Consider the following 12,226-nt stretch of genomic DNA (forward strand, 5'->3'; position numbering starts at 1 on the left):
TAAATGACATGAATGTGAGCTATTGATCCTGAGACTGAACTTTCAAAACAAATTAGTTTTAGAAAGTATTTTACATACACTCCTAGAAAGACTCAAGGAACATCATGGAAGAGGGTTAAGAGATTTTAAGAGCCAGAGGTTGGGGAAGACCTGAGCAAAACAGTGCTTGGAAAAACAAGACTAATGCACTCATGAACTTATATCTACTCTGCCTATACAAGATCAAGACAGCAAATGCTCCAATAAGTATTGAATAACAGCACCCAAGCACTCACCCACTAGCTGAGAAGCCATTGATTAGTTAGTAATGGCTACTAGGGGAAGGAGATGCTGCTATCAAATAACTCTGGACTGTATCAAGTTAATAGTTAATGTCACTTAGTATGGATGAGAAAAAGACAAAGATAAAATAATACAACGGCACTGGTAGTTTTCCCAAACCATGGCTTAAAAAAGCCAATTTTAACTATGCATCAAAGCAAAGAAGAACAAGAAGAGCTCCATCATTTAAAATGATTCTCTGCCTTAAAAAAAAAAAAAAAAAAGCCTATAGCCAACATAAAACTAAATGGAGGGGAACTTAAATCAATCTCACTGAAATCAGGGACAAGGCAAGGCTGCCCATTTTCTCCATATCTATTCAACATAGTACTTGAAATCCTAGCCAGAGCAATAAGACAACTAAAGGAGAACAAGGGGATGCAAATCACAAAGGAAGAAGTCAAAGTGTCACTATTCGTAGATGATATGACACTATATATAAACGATCCCTAAATTCTACCAGATAACTCCTTCAGCTGCTAAACACCTTCAGCAAAGTAGCTGGATACAAAATTAACTAAAAAAAAAAAATCTGAAGCCCTCCTGTATACAAAAGAAAAACAGGCTGAGAAAGAAATTAGGGAAACAGCACCCTTCACCCCTTCACAATAGCCACAAATAACATTAAGTACCTTGGTGTAACTCTAACCAAGCAAGTGAAAGAAAAAAAACTTCAAGTTTGAAAAAACCTTCAAGTCTCTAAAGAAAGAAATTGAAGAAGATATCAGGAGACAGAAAGATCTCTCATGCTCATAAATTGGTAGGATTAACATAGTGAAATGGCTATCCTACCAAAAGCAATCTACAGATTCAATGCAATTCCCACCAAAATACCAACACATTTTTTTACAGACCTTGAAAATAACAATTCTCAATTTCATGTGGAAAAACAAAAAACCCAGAATAGCTAAAACAATTCTGTACAATAAAAGATCTTCTGGAAGTATCTCCATTCTGGATCTCAAGCTGTACTATAGAGAAAAAGTAATAAAAACTGCATGGTACTGGCAGAGAAACCGACTGGTGGATCAATGGAATTTAATTGAAGACTCAGAAATAAACCCACACACTATGGACACCTGATTTTTGACAAAGAAGCCAAAACCATACAATGGAAAATAGATAGCATCTTCAACAAACGGTGCTGGTCCAACTAGATGTCTACATGTAGAAAAATACAAATTTGTCACCCTCTAAAAAAGTAAAGTCCAAGTGGATCAAATACCTCAATATAAACCAGTCACACTAAACCCGTTTGAAGAAAAAGTGGGCAAGAGCCTGGAACTCATTGGCACAGGAGACAACATCCTGAACAGAATACCAACAGCACAGGCTCTAAGATAAACGATCAATAAATGGGACCTCAATGAAACTGAAAAGCTTCTGAAAAGCAAAGGTTCAGAATGAAATGACAGCCTACAGACTAGGAAAAGATCTTCACCAACCCTAAATCTGACAGAGGGCTAATGTCAAGCACATATATAGAACTTAAGAAGGTAAACAACAACAAACCAAGAAATGCAATTAAAATATGGGGTACAGAGCTAAACAGAGAATTCTCATCAGAGGAATATCAAATGGCAGAGAAACACTTAAAGAAATGATCAACTTCCTTAGTCATGGGAGAAATGCAAATCAAAACTACTCTGAGATTCCACCTCACAACCATCAGAATGGCTAAGATTAAAAACTCAAGGGAGGATGCATGCTCTAGAGGTTGTGGAGAAAGGGGACCCTTCCTCATTTGCTGGTGGGAATGTAACCTTGTACAACCACTTTGGAAATCAATTTGGCACTTTCTCAGAAAATTAGGAATAATGCTACCTCAAGATCCAGCTATAACATTCCTGAGCATATATCTGAAAGATGCTAAAACATACAAGAATATTTGCTCAACTTTATTCATAGCAGCATTATTCATAATAGCCAGAAGCTGGAAACAACCTAGATGTCCCCCTACTGAGGAATGGATGCAGAAATTGTGATACATTTAAACAATGGAATACTACTTAGCAATTAAAAACAAGGAAACCATGAAAATTTCAGGCAAATGGTGGGAACAAAAAAGATCACCCTGACTGAGGTAACCCAGAAGCAGAAAGACACATAATATATATATTATGTGTGTGTGTGTGTATATATATATATATATATATATATACACTCACTTATTTAGTGGATATTACCATATAATATAGAATAAACATACTAAAATCTATAATCCTAAAGAAGTTAAATCACAAAGAGGACAGGAGAGAAGTTGCTCAATCCTCATTCAGAAAGGCAAACAGGACAGACATCAGAAGTGGGAAAAGACAACGAACAGGACAGGAACCTTCCACAGGGGGCCTCTGAAAGACTCTACCTATCAGGGTATTGAAGGAGATCCGGAGACTCATAGCCAAACTTTGGGCAGAGTGCAGGAAACTCTATTGAAGAAGAGAGAGATAGAAACACCTGGAGGGGACAGGTACTGCTTTTGGGAGACCAACAGAACCAAAAGACCTTGGGCCAGGGGTACCTGCAGAGACCAATACTCCAAGGAAGAACCATGCATGGAGAGGACCTAGGAAAGGACCTGCTCAGAGGAAATGGGTTGCTCAGTTTCCAAATGGGTTCCCTAGTAAGGGGGGAAGGGGCTGTCTCTAGCATGAACTCAGTGGCTGGCTCTTTGATCACCTTGCCCTAGTGGGTACAGCCTTGCCAGGCCACAGAAGAAGATGATGCAGCCATCCTTGATGAGACCTGATAAACTAGGGTCAGAGAGAATGGGAGAAGGTCCTTCCCTATCAGGGGACTAGAGAAAGGGCATAGAGGGAGAAGAGGGAGGGTGGGTGAGACTGGAAGGAGCCAAGGGAGGGACCTGCAGCAGGAATACAATGTGAATAAATTGAAATAATAAATAAACAGATAAATAGATAAATAAATAAATAAACTTCTATTTGTTCATTTTATATACTGATATATACTTCCTTACATTGTTTTTCACTGAAAGGCATTTTCAACTATATATTGTCTCTGCAAGCCATATGTGATCCATATATTTCCCTAGAACATAGTACTTTTATGACCAACACTCAGTTCATTGGTATGCATTTTACTGTATTTTATAAATAAAACAGAAACAGTGGGTTATTTAATATAAGAATATCCCAAAGAAATCAATTAAAAATACTGAACATATTTTTTCATTTACCTTAAATTTAATCTTTGATTGATGTCCTTATGTGTTGTCTCATGAGAAGTGACTAGTGAAGAATACATATATTAATGCAGAATTTAAAATATAAAGACGTCTCAGTGCATGATGAACTTAAAATTTATCTTTGCCAGTTGCATATAATGGTAAATTGTGAAAGTGCAGAGTTATGTCCTACATCTTGCATACTGACAATTTATGTTCAATTGGATTATGAAGCTCTTGTGTATAGTTTTGAGTCTTCTAATTATATTATTATAATCTTTAAATTTTGATTGGTTGAAAAGTAAACAAGATAAAATAAGTAAGTCAGTCAGAAATGTCCAATTCCAGACAGGATAGTGGAAGTAGCAACTATTTAACTTCTGCATACCACAATAAACCAATCTACACAAAATGTAATAGTCCTAATAAGAACTCCTGAAATACTGAGTTTGTTCTCAAGACAGCCAGGGGACAGAAGAAAAAAGGCAGATTGGCTTGGGGCCTCAGAATGTAGAAGGTGAAATGACAATGACTCTTTTTTTTGTTACTCTCTTTTGCCTTTTATATTTGTGTTTCAGATAAAGCCTCAAAGCAGAAAAATACCAACACCAGCAACAAGATTAACAATAATAAAATAACACCAAAAGAAAGCCAAAAGAACTGGTGAAATTGGTAGCCCAGTGAATAGTGTGTATTTTACTCACTCCTGTCCATTCTGGGAATGATTGTACAATTCATGACCCTTTTACCAGAGGCTGGTGCAGAAGGCCAGTGAGAAACAGCTCTCTGTAGGTGGCCTGTGGGCAGACACATGTCTGCCACGCACACTTCAGTAAACACAGACATCCCTTCTTCATTGGAGTTTGTAGGTTAAACTGACTTCCAACTCCCTTACAGGAGATAGATTCCTTCCCTGAAGAGACAACCACTGGAACTCTGACTGCTACTTCCCAAAGTCCCAAGGAAACAGAACCACTTTCTACACCAAAAAAAAAATTGACGGGCAGGGCAGAGATACTAAGGGTCAGCCTGGGGACAGAGCAGTACTTCCTTGTGGTTACAGTAATAGGTACCTTAAGCTTCCTATGTGATATAATATCATAGGGGCATAAGCCATAATGAACACTAAACAGAAACCAGAGAGGTGTGAAAAGGACTACATTTGAAATCATAGTATTATGTCAAAATCAGTAGTTTGTGGAAGAAGGAGGAGGAGGAGAAAGGGGAGGAGCAAGAGGAAGAAGGAGAAGATTAAGAAATAGAAGAAAAAAAGAAGCAGCAGCAGCAATTATATATGTACTGGAGATACAGCAATTCAGTTCTAGAATGTTTTCTTCTAAAACATCTGGGCACTATGGAAATCGGTGATTTTTTTAATAACAAATCTTTAAAAGTTCTTGGTTTGTCACTTGCAGAAAGTATCTAATACAGTTATAAAGCCATCTGAAACTGAAGAGTAACTATTTCACTGTAGCTTTCAATTTGGAAATTTCTATTCAAAGAAAAGCAACTATTTGTGAAACAAAGTAATTGTTCTCATCCCAATATTCTTTTTTTTATAGCTTGTATGAATGTAGTCATAGCCACAGAAAATTACAAGGTAAGTTCGCATGAATGTGGGATGAGAGAGAACATAAGTATGGAGGCAGACACTTTATTAAGCAGCATTTAAATATAGTTAATAAGTAAAAATGGAGGAACAGTAATATAAAGATTTTAGGAGATAATGCTTTAGTTGTATGTTATTTTTCCTAAGTAACCAAGCTTCCTTTGTTAGTTTAATCATCTCATTGACAGCTCTCCTTTTCAAATGTTGCAGTTAGAGGACAGGGCAGTTGTATGTTGAGCCTGAGTCCAAGGCAGAAATACCTAACAGGGTCATCATTAAAAATATAAAAAATGAAAAAATATTTTGAAGTATCTGTGTGTTCTTCATTAAGTGTCTTTATCTCCATGGTTACACTTGGTCATGGATCTAGTTAAATCCTTGCACACCAGTTTTCAGCTGAGTGAGAGTGATAGCAGAGCGTTCTGCTTTCAGGACAATGTTCTTCCCCAGAGCTCCCTGGAAGCTCTTTCCTGCAGTTTGTCGGTTCTAGTCTATTCTCAAGTAATTTAAAGAAAATCAACAACTTTAATTTACGTAATGAATAGCTTTAGCTGATCTTCAAAATATTAACTTTGTCTACAGACTTATTCAAAGGGAAGAATATCATTAATGAAATATTTGTTTTCCTTCTGTCATTACTTACTTCCTTCTTTCTGTCTCAAATCTGTGGAGTAGTTTTCGAAGACCACCATTCTTGAATCCCTGAAAATGGGCAGCTGGGGCTCCCACAGTGATGACATCGTAGAGAGCATCTGGAATGGAAACAAGTAGATGAAAGCTTTGCAAACATTTATTTCCTGCACACACTACGCGCTGAAGCGTCCATGGTGAGGGAAGTTGGAGAAATTATTCTGTTTCAATTTTTAGGAATAACTATAAGCTCTCATCTCAAGGGGAGCAAGAAGAACTAATCAATCTTTCTTAAAACAACCTGTGTGTACCTCAAAAAGTTATAATATTTCCAAGATTTATGACCTCACCTTAATTATATGCTACAGTGTGGAACAACATGTTCTCCTCTGTATAGTCACTGAGATAACATGTTAATTGGTCTTTTGTGTTTTTACTTTATTGAGTTTTGCATCATTAAATTTGTAATCATATTGAAATTCAACAATAATGAACAATTTCTCAACCAAAGCTTAAAGAGAAGAACCAAAAAATATTAATTTATTTTTGCTCAAGGGCAGAACAGTCTAGCACATTGAAAACAAAATTTATTCAGTCATTTCCTGCTTATCTATTCTAAAATTTACACAGTTTTAAATACATAACTTTGTAATTTCTTACAAAACATAGAATGCAAAATGTCTTGATTTATGTTTCCAGACAGATATGTTGCTTTTCATAACAAAAATCCATACATTTACAGTGAAATTTAATCTTTTGATCCTGAACTTTATGGCTTTAAAACATCCCATCATTTTTATATTCAAATGGGAAATATAGATACAAGGTAGGCAATGTGAATCTTCTCTGGTTAAACTACATTTTTTGTTGTTGTTGAGAAATATAATTTCACAGGAGATCTTTCTCAAATTGATTTTGATATTGACATATTGGTTGTTTCTAAGATATGGCTTACTGAGAAAACATAAATTCTTTAATTAGCCTCAGGAAAACATCATTGCTTCTTCAAAATTACTCAGTCTAGATCCATTTGAATTATTACTGTTTTAAATTAGAACATCTCCACTCTAAAAAAACAAGGTCAGAAGTAATAAAATACAATATCCGATGTGACCCAGTCAATCAATACAGCATGAATTTATCAATCAATTAACAGACTGTAATAATTACAATATGGTAATACTTCCTTAACATTTTGAAGTCATTAGTAAACTGGATTATATAGCATTTTCATGATAGAATATTTGTTTTATAAGAAATTGAATTATTTCTTAACACAGAGATTTCAGCTTACATTTTAGAAAAGGACTCTCATCCAAAGGATTAGCTTTCATAGTAGCATAGAAGGGACACAGAAGTTCATGGAAGGTGCCATGCAGAAAAGCAATCAAAGGTTATACTCAGATGTGAAGCCTAGGAACCACAATGACCATCTTGGCAAGAGATTACCAAGGATAGGAGCATAACTGTATCTGCAACTTTTTGCAGTTATATTAGTAATTATATCTGGGCTATAAGCAACAGATGACTAGTTTGACTTTGAACCTGCACAATAAATGGCATTCGTGCCTGCCCCTGAAACCCTAGCCAACGACTTGTATGGACCACAGAGGAGAACCTACTACTCTAGATTTCCCTAACCAGTATAACTCTAGTTCTTAATATGTATCCTCAAATAAGAGCAACTGTCACCCAGCTCTTTTCATTAGATGGAGACCATTATAGAAAGCCACAACTGGTCAAAACGCAAAGAACAAGTGCTGTTTTTTTTTAATTTTTTAATTTTTATTAATTACAGTTTATTCACTTTGTATCTCAGCTGAATCCCCTTCCCCAATCCCTCCCAATCCTACCCTCCTACCCTCTTCTTGTCCTATGCCCCTTCCCCAGTCCAATGATAGGTGAGGTCCTCCTCCCCTTCCATCTGACCCTAGCCTATCAGGTCTCATCAGAATTGGCTTCACTGTCTTCTTCTATGGCCTGATAAGGCTGCTCCCCCCTCAGGGGGAAGTGATCAAAGAGCTAGCTACTGAGTTCATGTCAGAGATGGTCCCTGTTCCTATTACTGGGGATCCCTCTTGGACACTGAGCTGCCGTGGGCTACTTCTGTGCAGGGGTTCTAGGTTTTCTCCATGCAGGGTCCTTGTTTGGAGTATCAGTCTCAGAAAAGATCCCTATGCCCATATCTTTTTGGTTCTGTTGTTCTCCTTGTAGAGCTACTGTCCCCTCCAGGTCTTTCTTCTCCCCCTTCTTTCTAAGATTCCCTGCTCTCTGCCGAAAGTTTGACTATCAGCATATGTTTTGAAACACTTCTGTGTAGAGTCTTTCAGAGGCCCTCTGTGATAGGCTCCTGTCCTGTTCTCTGTTCTCTCCCTTTTCCAATTTCCATCCAGTTTGCCTTTCTGAATGAAGATTGAGCATCTTACCCAGTGTCCTCCTTCTTGATTAGCTTCCTTGGGTGTACAGATTTTAGTATGACTATCCTATATTATATGTCTAATATCTACTTATAAATGAGTATATACCATGTGTGTCTTTCTGCTTCTAGGATACCTCACTCAGATCTTGATTAGTTCTTGATAGAAAATAAAACTTAAAAATCAAGCCTTGAATTAGGTGTGCTCTGTGCTACTGTAATGTCATACTTCATCATTCCTGTTGGTGGAGAGAATTAGGAAATGTGTACACTGGTTAACGACTGCACACCAACATCTGCTTAACTGATTCATCTACCTGTTTATTAGACTAACAACAACAACAAAAATGTGAGTCATGCTGCTATCTTTGACTTCAATCTAGAAATATAAAACCAATTCTGGGTTTTTTCCTCTACATTCAATCCTACCTTCCCTCCCTCATCTCCTCCCATAAAGAGCAAGATATGTTTCTTCTTGAGGGTAAAATTCCAAGTACTAAAAAAAGCAAAAGAAAAGAACAAACCAATTGGCTGTCCAATACCAAGTACTCACCTTAAAAACATACAAGTAACATTGTATGAACTAACCAGCTTGTATTTTTTATTTAGAAAAATATATACATATTATGTAACAAATAAAAAGACACCATGAATTTGAATGAGAGCAAGAGGCAGTACATTAGAGAAGTTGAAAGAGGGAGAAATGGGAAGCAGAGAAATGATGAAGATGATTCTCAACTTCATATAGGAAACAAGCAAACAACAACAAAACAGGAAAGCTAAGCAACTCTGAACAATAAAACTACTTCTGGAGGAACCACCATCACTCATTTCTAGTTGTACTACAGAGCTACAATAAAAAATAAAAATAAATCATGGTGTTGGCATAAAAATAAACAGTTCAATCAATGGGATCAAACTGAAGACCAGTACCTAAATCCACACACCTATGAGCACTTGATTTTAATGAAGAATCCAGACATACACATTAGGAAAAAGATAACATTTTTTTCCAAAGTGTGTTGGGATGTTCGCATGTAGAATAATGCAAATAGATCCATATTGCCATCATGGACAAAACTCAAGCCCAAGTGGATCAAAGACCTCAACATAAAGCCAGAAACACTAAACGTAATAGAAGAGAGGGTGGTAAATAACCATGAAAGCATTGCTGCAGGAGAGAACTTTCTAAACAGAACACTGACAGCACAGATACTAAGACCAACAATTAGTGAATGAGACCTCATGAAACTAATAGCTTCCACATGGCAATGGACACCATTAATCAGACAAAATGACAGACTAAAGAATGGGAAAAGGCTTTTACTAACTCCACATCCAATAGAGGTCTAATATCCAAAATACATAAAGAACTCAAGAAACTAGATACAAAAATAAAATAATGCAATTAAAATATGCTGTACAGACTTAAACAGATAACTCTCAAAACAGTAATCTTAAATGGTGAAGAAACACTTAAAGAAATGTCCAACATATCTAGCCATCAAGGAAATGCAAATCAAAACTACTTTGAGATGCTATCTTACACCTGTCAGAATGGTTAAGCTTAATAACACCCATGACAGCTTATAACAGAAAGAATCTGAAACAAAGGGAACACTCCACCGCTGGTGGGACTATGAACTTGTACAGGCACTACGGGAATCAATATGGCGCTTCCTCAGAAAATTGGGAATCAAGCTACCTCAACACCAAGCTATACCACTTTTGTTCATAAACCCACAGGACACTCCATCCTGCCATGAGGACACTTGCTCAGTGATGTTGATTGCTGCTTTATTCATAATAACCAGAAACTGGAAACAACTTAAATGTCCATCACCTGAAGAATGGATAAAGATTTGTGGTACATTTACTCAGCCCTTAAAAAATAAAAAAGGACACCACGGAATTTTCAGGCAAATGAATGGAACTAGAAAAAAAAATCATACTGAATGAGGTAACCCAGACACAGAAAGACAAATATGATATGTATTTACTTATAAATGGATATTAACTATTAAGTAAATGACAATCAAACTACAATGTACAGACCCCGAGAGGTTATGTACAGAGGAGGGCTCCAATAGGGACACATGGAACTCCTTGGGAAGGGGAAATAGAACAGATTTTATGGGTGGACTTTGGGCAGATGGCATGGGAGTTGAGGGATCAGGTGTGGGGGGTATGGAGTGAGAGTATGGAAAGAGACAGCTGAAATTGGGGCAATGTAGAGACCTTGTTCAGAAATAAAATAATATAATAACAATTTTAAATTATAAAAAAGGAGAAAGAGAAAGAAATCCAATGTCCATTTATGACTTTCAAATACTCATACAGTGTTTACATCAAAATATTTTAATGCTCAGATTAAATGTGCCATCAATAATTATAAATCAAAGAGGAAACAAAATTCAGAACTAAGTTTTAAATTTTATTTTTTTAATTAAAAATCAAAGTATAACCAATGTAAAAGAAGCTCTAAATAATCACTAGATATATCTTAAAAGAGAAATGACTATTAAGCATCACTCATATTTGACTTTCATAGAAACATTTTAACTGCAAAAATAGAGCACCTTCTCTAAATTCTACCAGTGTCCCTTTCGTTTTCCTACTTCTCTACCCAACTGTGATTTTCCATCAATACGAAGAAGTCTACCATAAAGAGATACCTAAAGTCTGTGTTATGGTATTGAAAAACCATGGAAGGTTTGCCTCCGGCCATGTATTTCTGTGTATATTGGTATATGGGTTCTGCCTCTTGGCCAGACTCAAGCCTCAGAAAGCCTGGTTCATTATGAATCAATTCTGTGTTCATGAGTTTGGATGGTAAAGTTTTTTCCATTTCATACTTTAAATAGGTTTACTTGATATTGTAAATTTTAGCACTGAAACCCAAAATATAACTCGGAAGGAACCAACTGGAAAATACCTACTGACTCTTCTTCCCCATGAACATGGATTTCAGTACCAGGAAGCAGCTTTGTTCTACAGTTATACATATGGCTATGTAAACTTTGTCTCTTGATCTGAATTAACAGTGCGGTGTACAGAGTGTATAATCCTTAACTTAAATTCAGAGTGTGTCACATTCAAAGTAGGTTACTAAATTTTGTTTTATAAACCAGTATTTTCTATGGAATTTACAATTTCTTTTTAACTGCGAGAGGCTTAGTATTTTGTAATATTCATTTGAAAACAAACAATTATTGATAAATGTTAGAACAACTAGCTTTCTCTCTTTGGGTCCCAGAGCCTTTAATTTAACTTGCAATTACTACAAAATAGTAGATTGATCTATGTAGGTAGTTAATTTCTGGTGTCTAAACAATGAAAAAAAAAAAGGTGCCCAAATAAAAGAACATTTATTCTTAGCCACACTCTTTTAAAATTAGAATTAACTACAATTGATTATTTTTCTTTAGGCAAGAGCAAATAAAATAGTGTGAATAGAATCACGAATATAGCAAAATTCAAACTGAACAGTAACAATTTAATAACTAGAAACTGTACTATTACTTAAATTTTCTTATTTTATCCCAGTCTTAGTGTATCTTCATAATTTTAGTCGTGTGTAACAGAACTCTGAAGACTTTGCTATCAAGATACAGTCATTGGAAACAACGCAGAATCAGGAGTCCCATGGAAGAGCAGGAGGAGAAATTACAGGAGCCAGAGGGGGCGAGGGTACCAGGGGAACGGGGTCCGCAGAATCAACTTAGCAGGGCTCATAGGGTCACAGACTGAAGCAGCAGCCACGGAGCCTGCGCGGGTCCTCTGCATATATGCTATAGTTGTGTAGCCTGGTGTTTTGGTGGGACTCCTAACAGTGGGAGTGGGGGTGTCTGATTTGCCTGCTCTTCTTACCCTTTTCTTTTTACTGGGTTGCCTTGCCCAGCCCAGAGAGGAGGGTTTGTACCTAGCCTTAATGTATGTTGTTAGGCCACATTTGGTTGACAGCGCTGGGAGGCCTGCTCTTTTCTGAAGGAAAACAGAGAAGTGGATGGAAGAGGGGCGTGTGTGTGTGTGTGTGTGTGTGTGTGTGTGTGTGTGTGTGTGTGTG

The 12,226-nt window shown here is 36.7% G+C and overlaps 1 protein-coding gene across 1 annotated transcript in view; it reads right to left on the reverse strand.

Annotated features, from left to right (window-relative positions):
* Positions 1-12,226, reverse strand: part of Inpp4b (inositol polyphosphate-4-phosphatase type II B) — a 672,431-nt gene that overhangs the window by 133,202 nt on the left and 527,003 nt on the right. The window contains exon 12 of the mRNA XM_055609049.1: positions 5,758-5,866. Within this exon, the coding sequence (XP_055465024.1) occupies positions 5,758-5,866 (109 nt within the window). The remainder of the gene's footprint in view (positions 1-5,757; positions 5,867-12,226) is intronic.

The sequence above is a fragment of the Psammomys obesus genome, unplaced genomic scaffold (genome assembly GCF_907164565.1).
Source record: "Psammomys obesus unplaced genomic scaffold, mPsaObe1.curated_primary_1811, whole genome shotgun sequence".
Classification (NCBI taxonomy): Eukaryota; Metazoa; Chordata; class Mammalia; order Rodentia; family Muridae; genus Psammomys; species Psammomys obesus.